This window comes from Heterodontus francisci, chromosome 18, assembly GCF_036365525.1.
Source record: "Heterodontus francisci isolate sHetFra1 chromosome 18, sHetFra1.hap1, whole genome shotgun sequence".
NCBI classification, from domain to species: domain Eukaryota; kingdom Metazoa; phylum Chordata; class Chondrichthyes; order Heterodontiformes; family Heterodontidae; genus Heterodontus; species Heterodontus francisci.
The window spans coordinates 26,634,584-26,656,641 of record NC_090388.1 but is presented as its reverse complement, the minus strand read 5'-3'; the positions used below and the strand labels follow the sequence as shown (position 1 = coordinate 26,656,641).

The 22,058-nt window shown below is 42.1% G+C and overlaps 1 protein-coding gene across 4 annotated transcripts in view; it reads left to right on the top strand.

The window, feature by feature from the left end:
• The window catches only part of lrriq1 (leucine-rich repeats and IQ motif containing 1), a 213,534-nt gene that overhangs the window by 99,723 nt on the left and 91,753 nt on the right, over window positions 1–22,058 (top strand). For all 4 annotated transcript variants that reach the window (XM_068050442.1, XM_068050441.1, XM_068050440.1 and 1 more), the window contains 3 exons: window positions 734–913; window positions 6,619–7,110; window positions 9,785–10,013. In XM_068050442.1, coding sequence (XP_067906543.1) covers window positions 734–913; window positions 6,619–7,110; window positions 9,785–10,013 — 901 coding nt within the window. The remainder of the gene's footprint in view (window positions 1–733; window positions 914–6,618; window positions 7,111–9,784; window positions 10,014–22,058) is intronic.

Here is a 22,058-nt window from a genome sequence, read left to right as displayed (position 1 = left end):
CATCCCCTCAACCAATCGCATGAGATTCAGCTGCTCCACCGCCCCCTGCCCTGAAAAATTCACTCCATCCCCCTCCCCACCAATGTCACGCCTTGGATCTCCGAACGGAGATTCGAAGGCGTGGGAATTCTGGCCACCGGCTGGAATATCGGCATGGGAGGGCCGTTGGGACAAGGTAAGTGTTTATAATTTGGTTTAAATTGATTCAAATATTGAAATGAAGGCTCCACCACCGAGCGGCTGGGGGGCCGCCCTGAGGCCTCGCTGCGGCCGGTAAAATGGGGCGGGGTCGTCCCTGCGCCGAGGCCCATGGCAAGCCTCTCCCGGAGGTATTTTCCAGGCCCCCTGCCACGACCCCCAACATCGGGTGTTGGTAAAATTCAGCCCCATGATTTTTTTCCTATTGTTCTGCAGGAGACACCTTCATTTCAAAGGTTACATTTTATCCATACTTATATTTTCAGCTACTAGTTTACTTAATTATATAATCGTTTAAGATTGACTTATGCTTTGATTAATGGTGATCGACTAGTGCTATGATATACTTTACTGTGTAGGAAAAATTGTTTTTAAGATTTAAATCTGATATGAATATTCAACCTTTGAGTATTTAAATATGGCGCTATGCAATTTGAAAAAAAATCCAGCAGAAATTTGCAATTGTATTTTAGTACTGTACATTAAAATATAACAGCAATCTTTTATGTCAGTTTTGTGTATTTCTTTCTTTCAGATGTTCAGTCCTGAAAATATTGCCAAGCCTGAATATAGTGGATGGTGAGAAGATTGGTTCCACTGATAAGTATTATGCAAAAAGGCATAGCAGACCTTCATCAGGGAGTTTCCTGGCACTGTGTCAGGCCCAGCTTCAGGACTTTGAGTTATTACTCAAGAGACATGAAACTGAACTAGAGTAAGTCTTTCTTTCAAATTTCATTTCATTTTGACTGTAACATGAAGCCATGCTTCATGCAAGCACATAGTTTTTTGACACATATGTTAGTTTGATTAAAGAATTGCAGAAAACAGGAAGCAGGACAATTTAGTATAAGTATTTTCCATTTTAATATATCAACACTTGTCTTAAGATATCCACTGAGGCAAGTTTCTGGTGTGGGTGGAATGAAATTCAATATTTGGTAAAAATGTCATGTCGGTTTACTGGGTTTTCTACACTATCTTTCAATTGCATCATAGGATGTAAGCAAATTAATTTAAAAAGATTGACATATTTATAACAACTTGCATTTATATAGAACCTTTAAAGTGTTCAAAATGTCCCAAGGCACTTCACTAAATCAGTGAATGTGCAAAAATGGATGTTGAGCCATAGGAGGGGGTGACTAAAATCTTGGTCAAAGAGGTGGGTTTTAAAGTAGGAGAGAGGGTGGAGAGGCAGAGGTTTATAGAGGAAATTTTAGAGCAGGTTGCTGTGGCAGACCATGTCCAAAACTACAGAGAGGTTGAAAAGGACGAGGACAGAGTCATCATGGTCACAGTCATAGAGGATGTAATTTGTGATTTTAATTAGTGTTGCTTCACTGCTGTGGTAGGTGTGGAAACATGATGGAGAGATTTAAAAATAGAAGTGTGGGAAAGATAAGCATGCATTTGAAAGAATATGACATGTTGAACTTTAAAAAGGAAAGGGAGGTTGAAGGTTGATATTTTGCAAAGACAGAAGGGTAGCCTTTGAAGAGGGTTAGTTTGATGGCCAAAGAGAAGAAGGACATACGACAGAGATAGCCAAACAGATGATATCAGTCTTAGTGACAGAAAAATCCATGTGATCCTTGCACTTGGTGGTGGTGAGGGTGGTGGTGCAGAGAGAAGAGGTGTTTAAGAAGATGGTTCATAGTGAGGAAAAGAAGCCAAGGATTATCTTTGCTCTCCAGGATGACCCTAAAATAGTATGTGATTTTGGCAGAGGTAAGTGAGGCCTTGTAATGGTTGATTTGGTCCAGCTAGAACTGGTGATAGTCAGCTAAAGCAGTTATACATCAGATACATTCAAGTATGCACTTCTTAGACTTGAAGGAGTAATTTATGCTTTACAAATATTTCTGCATATTTGTTTTTGTGCACCCAGTGACTGTTTCATTCTTTCTCAGGTTGAGTTTTTGCTAAGCCAATGCAGTAGAGTTCTTTCCATTCTGATAACACATAAATGCCACCTTCAGCCTCAAAGTATTTACCCCATATAATTTCCTAAAATGCCAACCTTCATGGTTTAGTAAGTTGCTTTACAAAATTCGTGCTAATTTGGCTGAGTTTAAAGGTAGCTCAAACATTGCAAGTGTGATTCTTCTGGCTGGCACCAGTTGAGACCAATCTTAATCACCAGCAGTAACAAGAGTTCGCAGCTGGGTGGTAGCAGTGAACTAGCAATACTGTCCAAATATTTGGTTTTCTGTGGTCTCGAATCACCAGTGAGAAAGACCACAAGAACATGGAAGGAGCAAGTTAGCAGGAATGACAATCTGCCATTCAATCTCCCTCTTTAGTGATGATGTTACGAGACAAGGTCAGTGAAAACTGAATTTGTTTCTGCCACAGTACATAAAGTACAGCTGCCTGAGCACTTGGAGTTATTTAACTGGACTAATATCCTGCAATGGCAACCTTGGATTCCAGGGATAAATTTGACAATAGAAATCAAAAACATAAACAAAATAAATTGTGCTTAGAAAAGACTAGATGTGCCTGACAGCTGAAAAAAAATGTATTCCACAATGCATAAAGTCTGCTTGTTGGCTATTTGACATTATATACGTCTCCTCCTTCCTCCTCCAGTTGTTATTGCCTATTTTCCTAGCCAATGGCAAAATATTGTGGAAATGTCCATCTTTTTAAGCAAACCTGTGAGATCTTTCTCTGATTACATATAAGACCCTTCTCTGTGGTTATTTTAAATTCATTTTCTTCCACCATCATTACCTGCCACATGTGTTTGTTATAACAGAGAAAATAACCTTTTCCTGCATCACATCCATTTGGCCCTGAGCTAAACTTCAAACCTGTATTATCTCAATGAAATGACCTTGCTCTTCCACCTCCGTAAGTTCACTTGCCTATGCCTCTGTCACAACCCATCTGTTGCTGAAACTCTCATCCATGCCTTTGTTACCTCCAGGCTCAACTATTCCAGTCTTCTACTCAGCAGGTCAGGCAGTATCTATGGAGAGAGAAAGAGAGTTAACGGACTGCATTTTTGGGGCCCACCGAAGGCGGGAATGGAAGCAGAGGGGGGTCCCAAAAATACTAATGCCAGCCGGTGTGCCAGTTACAGGACACCCTTCCTGGCACCGGCAATGTTAACCAAGGCAGGAGGGAGGGCAGAACAGAAATACTGTTTTCCTCCCTATTGAGGCCAATTAAATTAGATAAAAAGCTCGTCAAGAGTTTGTTTGAGGGGGATGATGGAATATTTAAAGGGGCTCACAGGTTTCAGGAGCTGTCAGTTTCTGATCAACTGAAGTGATATGGTTACAGAGTGGGGAGCCAGTCAAACCTGCCCCAAGGCATCACCCAGCTCCATAAGAGGATCAGCAGGACAAAGGGGAATTCGGAATTTGGTAAGGAAGTGCCCTTGGCACTGAGCAGGTGGCAGGGAGAGCAGATGTACAGCGCTCAAGCATTGAACGGTGTCATCACCACCCTGGCATTGCAGGGGCAGAAGAGCAGGTGGCAAGGCTGCTAAGGACAATTAGGGTGCACCTGTCCAAAAGGAAGGCTGTAGCTGCTAATGGGGGCATGACTGTCTGATTTTGGGCCCAGTGGCGACATCCTCTGCTGAAAGCGCAGAACCCCGAGCATCAGGAGGGCACAGGAGAGGAAGGAGGGGCAGGAAGGCAATGGAGACCACAACAAGATCTTCCACCATGTGTGCGCTCGCTTTCCTGGCAGCTGTCATGACTCCTTCATCCTCCGCCAAAAGAAGGCCAAAAACACGTCTTCCCGGTGAGAAACAGCAATTTACATGTACTTCTTTCAATTTAGTATACCCTGTTTGTGCTCACAATACAGTCTGCTCTACATTGGGAAGACAAAGTGCAGATTGGGTGACGGCTTTGTGGAGCACCTCCGTTCAGCCCCCACACATGACCCTGAGCTTCTGATCGCTTGTCATTTTAATTCTCCACCTTGCTCTCATGCTGACCTCTCTGGAACACTGCAGTAGGCCGAGGACATGAAGCTCAATGTAAACTCGAGGTAGAGCACTTCATCTTTCAATTAGGCACTTTACAGCTTTCCAGATTCAATACTGAGTTCAACAATTTCAGACTATAATTTCTGCCCCCATTTTGTTTCCTTTTCTTTGCATTTTTCAGTCTCACTCTTGTGTTCCTCTTGTTTTTGCTTTCAGATGGCAGCTATTCATTATTCTGCCATTCGCATCACCTCTCGACACATCTCTTGTTTCTTTATTTGTGCCATTACCACGCCCTGCTCCACCAACTCTTTTGTCATTTAATCTCTCCTGTCATCCATCCTGTCACAGACCTTCCCTTTTGTTCTTTTCCCACCCTCGCCCATTTCACCTGCTTAAAACCTATTACATTTCCAACTTTTGATGAAAGGTCCTGAAACGTTAACTCTTTTTCTCTCTCTGCTGATGTTGCCTGACCTGCTGAGTATTTCCAGCATTTTCTGTTTTTATTTCAGATTTCCAGCATCTGCAGTATTTTGCTTTTGTATTCCAATGTTTTCCTGCCCAGCCTCCCATTTTCTACCCTCTGTGAACTTCAGCTCATCAGAAACCCATATACTTTCCCACACCAAGTCCTTCTTATTCATCACCTTTGTTCTTGCTGACCTGCATTGGATCCTGGCCTCGCAGTATATCAAATTTAAAATCTAATCCTCATACTTTAACCCCCCCCTACCCCATGGATCTCCCCTTCTTTTCTCTGTCATCTTCAGGGTTACAAGTAGCCTTCCCAACCTTTCCCCTCCAATTCTCTCTGTTCCTCTGACTGGTGCCCCAGCAACCTACTCCATTCCTCTCCCTGGTAACGGTCTGAGACTGAACCAGACCTTTTGCAATCTTGGTGTCATCTTTGACCCCAAGATGAGCCTCCAATCATATTTCCGTGCCACATTCAAGACCGCCTACTTTCACCTCTGTAGCATCACCCAGCTGTGCCCCTCCCTCTCCTCATCTACTGTTGAATCCTTGCTTTTGTTACCTCTATACTTGACTAATTTAATGCTCTCCTGGCTGGCCTCCCATCTTCCACCATACATAAAATTGAACTCATCCAAACTGCTGTGTACATTCTAACTTGCACCCATCACTGTACCCATTGACCTACATTAGCTCCCATCTGGCAACACCTCAATTTTAACACCTCAGTTTTTATCCTCGTCCTCAAATCCCTTCATGACGTAGCCTCTCCCCGTCTTTTGTAACCTGCTCCATTTCAACAACCCTTTGAGATCGCTGCACTCCTCTAATTCTGCCCACTCATGCATCCATAATTTTAATCACTCCATCCTTGGTGGTTATGCTTTCAGCTGCCTAGGCCCAAAGCTCTGGAATTCCCTGCCTAAACCACTCTGCCTCTCTACCTCCCTTTCCTCCTTTAAGACGCTCCGTTAAACCTACCTCTTTGACCAAACTTTTGGTCAGCTGTTCTAATATCTTCATATGTGGCTAGGTGTCAGATTTTGTTTGAATGCCTTGAGACGTTTTACTACATTAAAGTTGCTGCATAAATGCAAGTTGTTGTTGCTGTTCTTGTGGAGACATCACCATCCACTGTCTCCATGGCATCATTGGCCTTGTAAAGGGAAGGTGGAGGTTTTGCCAAAGGGCAATGCAGAATTCCTGGAGTCAGTGGGGACTCAACATAGCTGGGTCCTGTGGGCTGCGCCAGAATAAAGACATGGGGATGGTGAATACAGTTTGCAGACGAAAACAAGAAAACTGGATAAAATAAATTTCAAAAAAAGCTCAAGTTTTATGCATTAGCCTGGTATATCATTAATCAGCATGTTTTCTAGGTTTCAAAAACAAACATTGAAAATGTCTTTTGCACAAAGTTACGAGAATTTACAGCACAGCAGCAGGTCATTCGGCCCAGCAGGTCTATTTTGGTGATTATGCTTCTCCCGCCTTACTTGATCTCACCCTATAAGTATATTCTTCTTTATCTTCCTCCCTTATTATGTTGATCTATTTTCCTCTTAAATGAATCTATGCTATTCGCCTCAACCACTCCAGAACAAAACCTAACGGTATTTTTGATGGAAGTTGAAGTTTAAAAACAAATCACCTGCATGTACTGAAACCACTTTTTTGCATACTAAGGAAAATGATAGCTTCAGAAACATAAATGATAGAAACTATGGGGTATATTTTACAGTTTTGAACTCCCGTCACAGAGTGTCACACAAGGGCCCATATTGAAATTGTGGGACGTAGGGCAGTTCATCCCATTTGCAAACCTCCCAATTTTTCAAGCATTTATATTTAAGTTACATCTGTGCCTGAATTCCTGATAATGTGCTCCCTGGTATGAACTCAGCTGTTTTTATGCCATGCTTATCATTAGAATCATTCTGGAAAATACAGAACTTAATTTTATTTTGCATATTTGTCCTTTTTAATAACAGATTGGACTCTTTGGACATTACAGAAACACGCTGTCAGCACTGTGAGGAACTGATGCAGCTGGCTGAAGAATGTAGATATGCCCATGAGTATGGAGAGTTATGCCTTAACGAAGAGAAAAAACATCCTAATAGTCTTCATGAGGAAGAACTCAATGTTGGAAAGCAACAGAACAAGCTGACCATCAATCATGCAAAAGAAAATAGCCAGAACACTGACAGAAATGATGTTTCTGACCAAGTTCAGGCTGCTGTTACCTACATGTCTGAAAACAGAAAGCAAAGTGATTATTCACACATAGCTTGTCAGGATTCCGAGCACTATGACCCCAGACTCCTTGTAAACCAGGAGAGAACTGCTGTTTCTCTGCAGGATTTCAGAACAAGGAAGGACCCAATACATTTTGAATACAACGGAATAGTGTCGGAGCCACAGAATAAAGAGAGTTTGATGGAGAAGCACCAACAGCGTATTTCAGAGCACAACTTAGAAAAGTAACGACACAAATAGCTGTATTAATGTAGTTATCATTTGTGTATTTGTATTTTAAATAATATTTCAGAACTTTTGGAAGTAGAATAAGTCAAATAAGCACCAGCACCTGAGACTACATAATCTATAGCAGAGCCTACAATTTGCAGTAATTGCAATTCATTCTATGCTATAAAATGTCTATTCCTATAATTATGGCCTTGTGTGCCTTACATTACATATGAGTTGGATAGTTTGGATAGTGTGTACTGAAGGTGGTGGATTAATGTAAGAAGCAGGGGTTCTATGTGATTCGCTTTCTTAGAAACAGGGAAAGAATTGATTGCAATATTTGTTTAGTGCTGCAACGTTCTTCTATGCAGTAGAAACAAGGGCAGTTTTGACTTTGTTTTGCTCTCCTGAACTTTGGTTTTTAATATTTGCTGTGGTCATTGTGATATTTGATATATGTTACATTATCTTCCTCCCTTACTGCTTCTGTCTTCTTATCTTTGATTCTTTCTATATGGTTTTCTAGTTTAACCTTGTGAAAGTGACCTAAGCCAGCCAAAACTGTGATTTATAAAGTTGCGGTAATGCGCAAGAAGAACTAGCCGTCCAAGAACTGTGATGTATAAAAGGAAGTGTGTAATATGTTTAGGACCAGCAGATTTGTAGGCAGAGCTCCTAATGTTCTAAATTTTAATAAGCACATAAAATTTTGGTTTGGTTTTCTTCAAGCATAGCTTGCACATGTTCACGTTTGTTTTGCATTTTATTTTTAGATGATCAGTTAGTTGAAAAACCAGCAATTAGCACCTGTTTTTCTTATCACAAGTTGTACATCAATAAGGTATCCACTTCAGCTGGTTGCCTAAATTTGCTTTTATCCTTGTGTATTTTTTCCCTTCAGTACAGTGACTTTATAGCAAAGATCATTTATTTTGTCCACAGTTATCTTTGAAAGAAAAGAAAGACAGACTTGTATTTACATAGCATCTTTCACGAGCTGAGGACGTTCCAAAGTGCATTACAACCAATGAAGTATTTTTGAAGTGTAGTCACTGTTATAATTAAGGAAACTTTTGTCTAAAATATTACCTAATTTTGTTCTGAGGGGCATTTGAAATTTGCAAGCTATATAATGTGTTTTTAAGTCTTTTCTGATATAGTCTTATCTGCCCTTATTAATATACAATATTGAAAGAGTGCATCACCTTGTATGAACAATTGTTCTTCAAAATGAAAGGTTGCACTATCAGAAATATTTCTAGGCAAGAATATAATCTTATTGGTTCACAATGGTGAATACGGCATTGATATATGCCTTTAAACATGATAGCTAATACAAACTGCAATACAGTTATAATTAATCTAGATTTATGTCAGTGTTATGGCCTTTATCTTGGGATAGTAACCAATAGTTATATTTGTAAACTTAATTCAGGGAATGTGACTCACTAACCAAATTTGGAGCAACAGAAATTTCAGTACAACATCAATAATTTGCATTTAGTTAGCACCTTTAATATAGCATAACATCCCAAGGCACGTCACAGAAGTGTAATCAGGCAAAAGTTGACACCAAGCCAAAGAATGAGATATGAGGAGGTTCTGATAAAAGGTGACAGATCTGAAACATTAACTCTGTTTCTCTCTCCACAGATGCTGCCAGACTTGCTGGGTATTTCCAGCACTTTCTGTTTTTATTTCAGATTTCTAGCAAGCACAGTATTTTGCTTTTAAATTATTGAAATATTAGGATGGGTGGCTAAAAGCTTTGTCAAAGAGATAGGTTTTAAGGAGGATCTTAGAGATGGACTGGTTTAGTGGGGAATTTCAAGGCTTCCAGCCAAACAGCTGAGGCATGCTGCTAATGGTGGTACAAAAGAAGTGAGGCCACACTTGGTACACCACATAGTTGTTGGAGGATTCTAGGGTCAGAAGAGGTTAGAGATAGGTAGGAGAGAGGCCATGATGGAAATTACGAACATACGAATTAGGAGCAGAAGTAGGCCATTTGGCCCCTCGAGTCTACGCCATTCAACAAGATCATGGCTGATCTGTTTCTGTTTCGAATTCCACACTCCCACCTACCCCCGATAACCTTGGATTCCCTTGCTCAACAAGAATCTATCTACCTCCGCCTTAAAAATATTCAGTGACCCCCGCCTCCCCCAGGCAGAGAGGTTCCAAAGCCATACAACCCTCAAAGAAGAAATTTCTCCTCATCTCTGCCCTAAAAGGGTGACCCCTAATTTTGACAATACAGTGACAGTGGAGGGGTCCAGAGGAGTGATGGAGAGGTATAGCTGGGAGTTGTAAGCATACAATTCAGAACTGTGACCTTCGGATGGTATCACTTGGAGGCGTGCAGATGGGGAAGAGATGTGTGGGCCACCAATAGATCCTTGGGGACTCTAAAGGTAACAGTGGGGTCAGGAAGAACAACCATTTATAAAATAAGTAACAGGAAGATAAACTAGCTTTTAGAATAACTTGTCGATAAGCAGATTTTTTTTGTAATAAATCATCATTATTGGCCAGTGGAAATTTAAGACATAATTGTCCAAACCCCTCAAAACAAAATTAGAATCACTTGATCAGTTAATGTTTGAACAGGTACAAGGGTTGTTTCATGTTTCAGATAATTATTTGCTGTTTCTCCTGATTAACAACAATGTCTTGTGTTGACAGCTATGCAGCTACTGTTTTGCAGTCCCACTGGCGGGGATATATTATTCGTAGGCATATTCATATGTACATGGTACTTCATAATGCTGCTTCAGTAATTCAGACTGCATGGAGAGATTACTACAGCAGAATGAAAGTTGCCTCACGGAACACTGCTGAGGCTCCAGCTAAGAAATGGAAGAAATTTGATGGAAGTGAAGAGAGCAGACATAGAGCGGTCACCATCATCCAGGTTAGAGAAAAATAATGAGTGACATCTTTTTGCATATTTGCTAAAGTAAAATGTGGTTAAGATTTCAACAAAACTGTTGTACTTTAACGGTAAATGAGCTTTCAGATATGTTCAGTATGAACTCATGTGGCACGTTGTACCATGCTTGGGACAAACATGTGACTTTGGATCTATGGTTCCCAAAGCTCTCCACTGGAGTTTTCCTCATGTCATGTCTGGGTCTGTTTTAGACTAATTGATAGAGTTTGATTGCTATTATTAATCAACAACTCCATTATCAACAGCAATAGCAACAACTTGTATTCATCTCGTACCGTTAATGTAGTAATTATCATTGTGTCATGCAGCTACCAGGATAGTAGATATCAAAACATAGGAACGTAAATTATCTATGGCACAGAAGGAGACTATTCAGCCCATTGTGTCTGTGCTGGCTGAAAAAGAGCAAAACGGCTTGATCCCATTTTCCAGCTCTTGGTCCGTAGCCCTGCAGCTTATGGCATTTCAAGTGCATATCCAAGTTTTTTTTTAGAGTTTCTGCCTCTACCACCCTTTCAGGCAGTGAGCGCCAGCCCCCCACCACCCTTTGAGTGAAAACAAAATTCTCCTTAGGTCTCCTCCAATCCTCTGCCAGTTATTTTAAATCTATGCCCCCTGGTTATTGACTTCTCTGCTAACAGAAAGAGCTCCTTCCTATCAACTCTATCTAGGCATGTCATAATTTTATGCATCTTAATTAAATCTCTCCTCAGCCTCCTCTGTTCCAAAGAAAACAACTCCAGCATATCCAATCTTCCCTCATAGCTAAAATTCTTCTTTCCTAGCAACATCCTTGTAAATCTCCTCCGTACCATCTCTAGTGCAATCACATCCTTCCTTTAATGTGGTGACCAAAACTGTACACAGTACTCTAACTGTTTTATACAGTTGGAGCATAACTTCCCTGCTCTTTTATTCTGTGCCTTGGCTAATAAAGGAAAGTATCCCGCATGCCTTCCTTACTACCTTATCTACCTGTCCTGCTATCTTCAGGGATCTGTGGATGTACACTCCCAAGATCCCTCTGTTTTTCTACATTTCTCAGTATCCTATCATTTATTGTGTATTTCCTTGCCTTGTTTGCTCTTCACAAATGCATTACCTCATACTTCTCCAAATTGAATTCCATTTGCCACTTTTCTGCTCACCTGATCAGTTATAGAGAGAGTTACAGCACGGAAACAGGCCCTTCGGCCCACCGAGTCTGTGCTGACCATCAACCACCCATTTATACTAATCCTACATTAATCCCTGTACTTTGGACTTCGCTCTTAGACAGGCAAGGTTGAACAACCTGCCCCCTGATCTTGTGTGGAGGAAAATTCCTTCTTCAGAGGATTTGAACGCATGTGAAAGCAGCAGGGAGAAGAAAATCCCAAAAAGTGTGGTTGCGAGAACACAGCCCTGTTTCACACCACTCAGGATAGGAAAGGATCCAAAGTACGGAAAGTCCTTATCAGAGAACTCCTCTTTGCTGACGATGCTGCTTTAACATCTCACACTGAAGAGTGCCTGCAGAGTCTCATCGACAGGTTTGCGGCTGCCTGCAATGAATTTGGCCTAACCATCAGCCTCAAGAAAACGAACATCATGGGGCAGGACGTCAGAAATGCTCCATCCATCAATATTGGCGACCACGCTCTGGAAGTGGTTCAAGAGTTCACCTACCTAGGCTCAACTATCACCAGTAACCTGTCTCTAGATGCAGAAATCAACAAGCGCATGGGTAAGGCTCCCACTGCTATGTCCAGACTGGCCAAGAGAGTGTGGGAAAATGGCGCACTGACACGGAACACAAACGTCCGAGTGTATCAGGCCTGTGTCCTCAGTACCTTGCTCTACGGCAGCGAGGCCTGGACAACGTATGCCAGCCAAGAGCGACGTCTCAATTCATTCCATCTTCGCTGCCTTCGGAGAATACTTGGCATCAGGTGGCAGGACTATATCTCCAACACAGAAGTCCTTGAAGCGGCCAACACCCCCAGCTTATACACACTACTGAGTCAGCGGCGCTTGAGATGGCTTGGCCATGTGAGCCGCATGGAAGATGGCAGGATCCCCAAAGACACATTGTACAGCGAGCTCGCCACTGGTATCAGACCCACCGGCCGTCCATGTCTCCGCTATAAAGACGTCTGCAAACGCGACATGAAATCGTGTGACATTGATCACAAGTCGTGGGAGTCAGTTGTCAGCATTCGCCAGAGCTGGCGGGCAGCCATAAAGACAGGGCTAAATTGTGGCGAGTCGAAGAGACTTAGTAGTTGGCAGGAAAAAAGACAGAGGCGCAAGGGGAGAGCCAACTGTGCAACAGCCCCGACAAACAAATTTCTCAGCAGCACCTGTGGAAGAGCCTGTCACTCCAGAATTGGCCTTTATAGCCACTCCAGGCGCTGCTTCACAAACCACTGACCACCTCCAGGCGCGTATCCATTGTCTCTCGAGATAAGGAGGCCCAAAAGAAAAAGGAAGACATTAATCCCATATTCCCTACCATATCCCCATCTTCCCTTAATTCTCCTACCACCTACCTACGCCAGGGGCAATTTACAATGGCCAATTAACCTATCAACCTGCAAGTCTTTGGCTGTGGGAGGAAACCGGAGCACCCGGTGGAAACCCACGTGGTCACAGGGAGAACTTGCAAACTCCGCACAGGCAGTACCCAGAACCGAACCCAGGTCGCTGGAGCTGTGAGGCTGCGGTGCTAACCGCTGTGCCACTGTGTCGCCCTGAATTAATTCCATTAATTAAGTCCATTAAGTCCATTAATATCTTCCTGCAGTCCTCAATTTTCTTCCTCACTGTCAACCACATGGCCAATTTTTGTATCATCTGCAAACTACTTAATCATGCCGCTTACATTTAAATCTAATTCATTTATATATACCACAAAAAGCAAGGGACCTAGTACTGAGCCCTGCGGAAACCCACTGGAAGCAGCCTTCAAGTCACAAAAATACCTGTCGACCATTACCCTTCGCTTCCTGCCGCTGAACCAATTTTGGATCCAACTTGCTATTTGCCTTTGGATCCCATGGGCTGTTACTTTTCTGGCCAGACTGCCATGTGGGACCTATTCAGAAGCTTTGCTAAAATCCATGTAGACTACAACAAATATGATGCCCTCATTGACCCTCCTTGTTACCTCCGCAAAAAATTCAATCAAGTTAGACATAAATTTCCCTTGTTACGACCACGTTACATGGGTGGTTCCCACTGTTCAACTCCCCACCTGACCGCAGCAGGTGTACTTGTACTAGAGTTTAGCCCCTTGGTGTTTTATTTTTCAAATAAACAGACAGATTTTCTTGTAGGTTTTAGAAACAGAAAGTCAATTATTTATTGATCAATACGCCTTATCCAAAATTGTTGTGACCGCATCCACTCTCGCACTCGCTCACGCAGGTACAAACACACACACACACACACAAGAAACAGATAGAAAAGGGAAAAAAGGAAGGTGGCTTTTAGTTGGGGAAAGGTTACAATAAACCTGTTGAATTCTCTTTGAAATCAAGTTCTCAATGGATGCAGGCCTGAGATAAGTATAGATTTCTCTCTTGATTGAAAGTTCAATTGAAGATGGTGGGTTATTTCTAGCTCTCACTGCTGTATAATGTAGATGCCGGATTCTGCAGCAGGGCATGTACTTTCTGGCTTGGCTAGAACACAAGCTGTTAGGATGTTTCTCGCTCTCTCTCTCTCTCTCTCTCTCTCTCTCGCTCTGTGTGTGTCTCTCTCTCTGTCTTTTTTTTAACGTAAAGCTGTTATCTATCACCTCCTGTTTGGAGACACTCTGGATTCTTCCCCATGGTGATTGTACAGTGGCCCAGGACATGGCTACTTCGCACCTCCTTTGTTTCAGAAGAAGACATTCAATTCTGAAATGTTTTAGTAAGGGTTCAATTGACACCTCAGAGCGTTGTCAGACAGTTTGAATACACAAAAGGCCAATCCCTTTTTCTTCTGTGGCCATTTTGGACCATTGTTCACTTTTATAAATGAAAGTTAACTTTTTAAGGACAAAGGCCATTTCTCATAACTCATCAGTGTTCGTCCATGATCGTGGTGTTATCACACGTCTGGTGTGCATGACACACTTAATAAATGCTTGCTGACTGTCCCTGATTAATCAGTAATAAAAACAGAAAGTTCTGGAAATACTCAGCAGATCTGGCAGCATCTACAGAGCGAGCAACAGAATTAACATTTCAGGTCTGTAACCCTTCATCAGTACTCATGAACTAATCAGTGTCTTATCAAGTGACGATTTAGACCCTCACAGAATTTTTTCCGATAATTTCCCAACACCGAGGTTAGGTTGACTGGGCTGTAATTACTCTGTATAGTACTTCCTTTCTAAAGTATTGGGACAATGTTAGCAGTCTTCTGTTATCTGTTAGTAATAGGGAAGGGAAGGACAGCCCTGATTTGATACGGCAGCCCTGATTTGAAAGCTTTGAAGAGATCTCTACAAACATTTAATTCACTGTTCTGTAATTGATTGCTATATATGTGTATGTCTGTCTGTAATTTTCTCTCTCTCCCTCTCTCTATAGTAGCTGTTACTAATTCAAATGTTGCAACAAATAGGTGATGTTATCGAAGCATTTCTGTTTGCCATTTCAAAATTCCAGTTCCCTATTTTGTGAAAAGTAAAATGAAACAAAATTAGAATGACAAAAAATACTGTCATTGAAATTCATTGACATTGTGGCTTTTTTACAGACATCCAACATCCACATTACATACCACAAGTGGGCTGCCTGTCATATTGGTAAAGGCTGAACTTTAGCCCTCCAGGTCCCATACCAAAAATAGGCATCAAGGGCCTGGTATTGCAGCAGCCTGAAACTTAAATCTGCTTTGTTAACAAACTGCCTGGGGGCTCACTCTGCTCGATATTCATTCTGAAGTAAAAAAAAAAATAACTTTGCTTTTAAAATTTAATTTAAAACCTATTCAAATTCATCATCCAGGTTGTATTCAGATCATTTTCAAAACCACTGACTAAAATGCTGGCGTACACTGAGACAGAATTTGACTTTTCTACTGAAATAAAAGAGTGTTTAATTTGATTTGTACATATATTGTTACGGAAGTGCTTCCTTTTTTAATATTTAATTTTTTGAGGACTTGTGTTAAAACTAAAAAGATTCCATTGATGTGTTTTGTTTTACCAAGTTCACTGAAAGGACACTTGAAATGTTGTTTGAAAAACCACCTGTGCTGGAAGCCATTTGCTTTGGGTTCAGTAAAAAACAGAACCCTTGGTGACCTGGGGAAAAATGGTTACAGAGAAGCCACATGTCAAGGTTTATGGAGGTCAGGAGGTTGACTCTATGCTTTGGGTTTGGACATTGTTTTCAGTTTAGTTGGGGTGTGAACTATTTGAAGACAGTTGGGGTTTTCTTGCCAAGGAATAAGAAACCACCCAGCTCAACTCTTTCTCTACATCTTTGAAGAAATCCTGCAAAGATCCAGGGCTGGATTTTACCAGGCCCTCGAGGTCAAGGGTCGTGATGGGGGAGCCTGGCAAATACTTCCAGGAGAGGCCCACCATGGGCCTCACCGCCAATTTTACCGGCGGTGGAGGAACCTCGTGGCAGCACAGCCTGGCCGCTGGGCAACGGAAACTGAATTAAAATATTTAAATAAATGTTAATCACTGAATAATTACTCACCTTTTCACGATGGCCATCCCACGCCGCGGTGGAACGCTGGTGGGGAGTGGGGAGGAGTGATTTTTTCAGGTTGAGGGGTGAGCGGGGAAAACCCTTACTATTGGCTGAGGGAATGGTGGGAAGGAGTTGAAGGGCCAAGTTAATAAAGTTCAGGGTGATGGGAAGAAAATTTTTTTTGGGGGGTAGAAGGCAATAAACAAATTGTTTGATCATTGGGGGGTGGGAGTGGGCCTTCGATCTTGTATTAAATTTGTAAATGTAACTGTAAAATCCATTTCTCTTTCAAAATTGAAATTACTTAATTACTTGTAAGGATTTGAAACCCTTTAAAAATGGCACTGGCGCTTGCGCGTTGGCGCCAGACACTGTTGCCAGGGATGGAGCGCCCACCCCCTCTATGCAATCGGTGGTGGGTGGTCCGCCCCCTCCATGTAAATGAACCGTTGCGCTAAATATCGCGGCAGCTCCGCGGTGCACATCTCGTGCGTGCGCCGTGCCGTTCTTGAAGCTCACCGAGATCGGCGGCGAGCTCGAAAAATCCAGCCCCTAGTGTGGGAGAGCTAAAATCCTTGGTGCTGCATAGCTTCTGAGAAGCTAAAAAAAATCTTCCGATTCAAGTGTGTCCTGGCAGAAATCCCTGATGCCACATTCTCCTAGAAAGCCGACTAGAATAATTCTCGACAGCTCCAGAACTGACTGCTTCAGAAACAATCCCAATAACCCTGTCCGTATACCTGGATGCCAGACCAAAAAAAAGACAATTGACTTCCTTCCATATCTTTTCTTTGTCAAGAATTAGCAAGTATTTGGCCAAAGTGGCTTTTTTTGCAACAGACCTCTGCAGAGAGAGTTTCTGTATTTTTTTCCAGTGTTGTGTGACTGTAATTGGGGAATTTAAAAAGGGTACTTTCATATTTCAATCTGTGTGTTAATGCTTTGCTTCGTTACTGGTTAAGTCTTGTTTCATCATAAACTGATAATTTTATTGTTTATGAAAGAAACTTGGTGTATTCTGGGATAAAAAATGAAGTATATGATTGGCTGTATCGGCAACCAGGTAAACATTTAAATATATGTTGTGACCTGTGGAGAAGTGGAACGAGAAAAGACAGTGCACACTTCCCACCTCAGTCATAACAATATAAAAGCTACAACAAGTGTTTAATAAGTGCAGTCCATTGTATTTGCACTCTTGCTGTTTCTCTATCCTTCTTTCTCTATCTCACACTCAGTTTTTTATGCCTTTCACACATGTGTACAGCCTCTCTGTTTTAAAACCGCTCTGTAAAGTTTCCCTGAATAAAGCTTTTAAAATTTGTCCTCTAGAATTTCCTCAAATAATTTAGAAAAATAAGCAAGTACATACTGCCAGAATGTGAAAAACACTTGGAAGCAGTTATACTGACTAAATGCTACTGCTGCAACTTGGAAAATTGTGTACATTGCATATGCTCAGGCTGTTTGGTAAGGGAGTCTAATGATTATGGTACTGGGTTGAGTACAGATCCCACCATGGCAAGTTGGTAAGTTTACAGGCTGGCACCAAACAAAATAACCATAAAAACTGCTGGATTGTTGTAAGCACTAATGTCCTTCAGGGAAGGGAACCTGCCACTGCTACCAGGGTTGGCCTCATTGTGACTGCAGTCCCGTACTACATGATTGACTCTTTATACCCTCGGGGCAACTAGGGATGGGTAATAAATGTGACCTTTCCAGTTTTGTCTACAAGATGGGAAAAGAACCCTCAAACTTTGAATCAGTCTAGTTGGTACTACAAGATTAGGATTTTCTGTGATGCTATCTTTCATCTTATAATAGTTTGCTAACATTTTCTGTCCAGGCTACTGCATGACAAGTGACTGCATGGGTGGTTACCACCATTTACAAATGTCTGTAGAATCATACCCCAGCATGAGTTCCTGCTTTCAGAAATGAAATGGGGAGGAAATTTTAGCAGTGAAGAATCCTTATGGTGTTTAATTCTCAGAAGGCATGAAACAGGAGATGAACGTAACTGTAAAAGATCACTAACACAAAGCTCAGACCACTGATCATATTAGGTAGCTACTTGAAGCATGATATTGTATATGATATGAACTCTGGCTCCTAGTAGTCTTCCAGACTACTTCAACTTTGTCTTGCTTCATATCATCAACTAAACCGGTAGAATATGTTAATGATTTGGACTTAGGAACAAATAACTGAATATGAAATTTTGCAGATGATACCAAACCAGGTGCTGGGGGATGGAGTACAGCTAACACTGAGGAAAAATAAAACAGAATATGGGAAGACATTAGAAAACTTATAAACTAAGAGGGAGTGCAATAAGGTCTAAAAAGGTGCATGTATGTGAATGCACAAAGCATAGTAAATAAGACTGGAGGCTCAGATAGCCACATAAGAATATGATGCTTTGCTGATAATGGAGACCTGGCTCATAAAAGGTCAGGACTGGATGCTAAATATTCCTGGATACAAGGTATTCAGGAAAGATAGGGAAGCAAAGAAAGGATTAATTAAGGAGAATATTACAGCATTGACTAAGGAGAATATTACAGTGCAGGAGAGGGAGGATGCCCAGGAGGGGTCAAGGACAGAATCTATTTGGTTAGAGTTCAGAAACAATAGACATATTACACTACTGGTTGTATTCTCTAGGTCACCAACTAATGGGAAAGATTTAGAGGAGCAAATTTGCAGGGAAATTGCAGAGAGGTGCAAAAACTATAATAGTGATAATGGATAATGATCCTGATATAGATTGGGATAGTAACAGTGTAAAGGTCAAAGATGGGAAGAGTTTTTGAAGTGTGTTCAGGAAACTTTTCCGGCCCAGTGAGGAAGGAGGCATTGCTGGATCTGGTTCTGGGAAATGAGGTGGATCAAGTGTGGGAACATTTTGGGAACAGTGATCACAGTATCATAAGGTTTATGGAAAAGGACAAAGAGCAATCTACAATAAAAAGTACTAAATTGAGGGAGGGCCAATTTCAGTGGGGTGAGAACCGATCTGTCCCAGGTAAATAGGAATCAAAGATTGGCAGGCAAAACTGTAATGCAACAATGGGCTGCCTTTTAAAGAAGAAATATCAGGAACAGTCGATGTGCATTCCGCAGAGAGAGAACAGTAGGGCAACCAAAGCCAGAGCTCACTGGATGATGAAAGAGAGAGAGCGAGACAGATAGTTGAAGATGACAAGTTGATAATACAAGTGAGAGTCAGGGTGAATATAGAAAGTTCAGAGGGGAAGTGAGAAAGGAATTAAGAGGGGCAAAGAAGGAGTATGAGAAGAAACTGGCAGCTAAGATATAAGGGAATCCAAAAGTCTTCTATAGACATATAAATAGTAAAAGGCTAGTAAGAGAAGGGGTGGGCCAACTAGGGGCCAAAGCGGGGATCTATGCATGAAGGCAGAGGGTGTAGCTGAGGTACAGAAGAATATTTTTGCATTTGGTTTTACCAAGGAAGAAGATGCTGCCAAAATCATAGTGAAGGAGGAGGCAGTTACGATACTGGATGGGCTTAAAATTGATAAAGAGGAGGTATAAGAAAGGCTGGCTGTACTTAAAGTTGACAAGTCAGTAGTGGGAAAGCTTTTAGAAATGATAATCTGAGACAAAATCAACAGTCACATGGACAAATGTGGATTAATTAAGGAAAGCCAGTACGGATTTCTCCAAGGCAAATTGCGTTTAACTAATTTGAGTTTTTGATGAGGTAACAAAGGATTGATTAGGGTAATGCAGTTGATGTGGTGTACGTGAACTTGTGAAAGGCATTTGATAAAGTGCTACTTAATAGGCTTGCCAGCAAAGTTGAAGCCCATGGAACAAAAGGGATGGATACAAAGTTGGCTGAGTGACAGGAAACAGGAGAGTAATGGTGAATGGTTGTTTTTGTACCTGAGGAAGGTAAACAGCGGGGTTCCTCAGGGGTCAGTATGAGGAGCACTGTTTTTCTTGGTATATATTAATGACTTAGACTTCGGTGTACAGGGTACAATTTCAATATTTGAAGGTGACACAAAACTTAGAAATATTGTGAACTGGGAGGAGGATAGTGTGAGACTTCAAGAGAACATGGAAAGGCTGATGGAATGTACTTACACATGGTAAATAAAATTGAATGCACAGAAGTGTGAAGTGATATATTTTGGTAGGAAAAGCAAGGAGAGACAATATAAAATAAAGGGTACAATTCTAATCAGGAACAGAGACCTGGGAGTATAAGTTCAAAACGTTGAAGGTGGGAGGGCAGGTTGAGAAAGTGGTTAAAAAGGCATATGGGATCTTGGCCTTTATAAATAGAGGCATAGAGAATAACTGGAGTATTGTGTGAAACTCTGGGTACCACGCTTTAGGAAGGATATGAAGGCGTTAGAGAGGTTGTTGAAAAGATTTCCAAGAATGGCTCCAGGGATGAGGGACTTCAATGGATAGATTGGAGAAGCTGAGGTTGTACTCCTTTGGGAAAGTTGAGAGGAGATTTAATAGAGGTGTTCAAAATCATGAGGGGTCTAGACAAAGTAGATGGAGAGAAACTGTCCCCATTGGTTGAAGCGTTGAGAACTAGAGGACATTGATTTAATGTGATTGTCAAAAGCCTCAAAGGTAACATGAGAAAAATTTATGAAGCAAATGGTTGGGATTGGAATGTGCTGCCTGAGAGTGTGGTGGAGGCAGATTCAATCGTGGCTTTCTAAATGGAATTGGATAAGCACCTGAAGAGAGAGAATTTGCAGGGCTCTGGGGAGAGCATGGGGAAGTGGGACTAGCTCAGGTGCTCCTGCAAAGAGCTGGTGCTGACATGATTGGCCAAATGGCCTCCTTTTGTGCTATAACCATTTTATGATTCAGACTGGGCAGTTAGTGGCAAATGAAGTTCAATATAGATAATGTGAGGTGATGCACTTTGGTAGGAGAAATAGAAACATCACCTACACCTTTGAAATGAGAAACTGAATGTGGTAGAAGAGCAACGGGATCCAATGGTACAGGTGAACAAATCATTAAAAGCAGCAGTGCAAGTCAGCAGTGCCATTAGAAGTGCTAACAAGGCATTTGTTTTTAAATGTATAGAATTCAAAAGTAGGGTCACGGACCCTGGTTAGGCCTCACTTTAGTACGATCCACAGTTCTGGTCGCCTTACTATAAAAAGGATGGCGAAGCATTTGACAAAGTGCAAAAGAGATTTACAAGGATGGTGCCAGGACAAACAGATTACAGCTATCAGGAAAGATTGAACCGTTTGGGGCTTTTTTCTTCAGAAAAGAGTAGTCTGAGAGGTGACTTGTTAGAGGTCTTTAAAATTATGAATGAGTTGAAAAGGATAGATGTGGAGAAAATGGGCTGGATTTTCGTTTTCTGGTCAGGACTCCGATGACTGGAGTATTTCCGGGTCCTGACCCCATGCCGTGTCAGCGTCTTTGACGTGGCACTATTTTTAAATGCGAGAAAGGTAGTTGGCCTGGGAGCGAGTCGAGTGCCATGTTAGGGGTGCCAGAAGCGTTATGGAGGCGGGATCGGGGAACTGAATGCGATCTTTAAAGGCAAGCGGCAGCCGTCACTTGGCTTGCCGCTGCCTATTCAAATGAGTCACTAGGGATCTTGGAGGGCCTGAATGAGCATGAGAACTCGTCCACTTGCAGCCCTCCCAGTTGTGTTCCTGGGCCTCCTGCTGTCCAGGAGATTGCATCTGCCGCCACTCATCCTGGCTGCTCTGTCCAATGTCAGAGTAGCCTGTTCCCATCTGACCTCCATTAGCTGGGCCTTGAACGTTCACTAGGCCTTCTCGTGCCAACCCCAGTTGCCACAGTGATGCCAGTGGGCTCACTTCCCTATCTGGTCTCCTGCCACTCTCCACTGTGACATTAAACTCTTCCAGTTGCAGCAATAGCCACACTGAGACACATCTGAAGCAGCTAAGCTTTATTTGCTGCCTCTGAATTACTTTAATCAGCCCTTCCCATATCCCTCATGGCCTTCCACACTGCTCATGTCTTCACAACCCTGTCATGTTCCCCCCCCCCCCCCACCCCCCCCGGAGTGTTTTTCCCCATTCCCAGTCTTTCAAAATCGCTCCCTGCTACTGACATGCCTGTTAATGAGCTCTTTAATGAGCTCAGCAGGCACTTAATTGGAGGCAAGCACCCAACCTGTTCCCTCCCAACTGGTGGCATTTTGAAAATAGCATCACGTTCCGGAGACAGCAGGACCCAGTGCAATGTTCAGTACCATTTGCAGCTCCTCAGACACTGAAGCAGTCTGCATACATGCGCAGCGAGACCTGGGCAACATTCAGGCTTGGGCTGA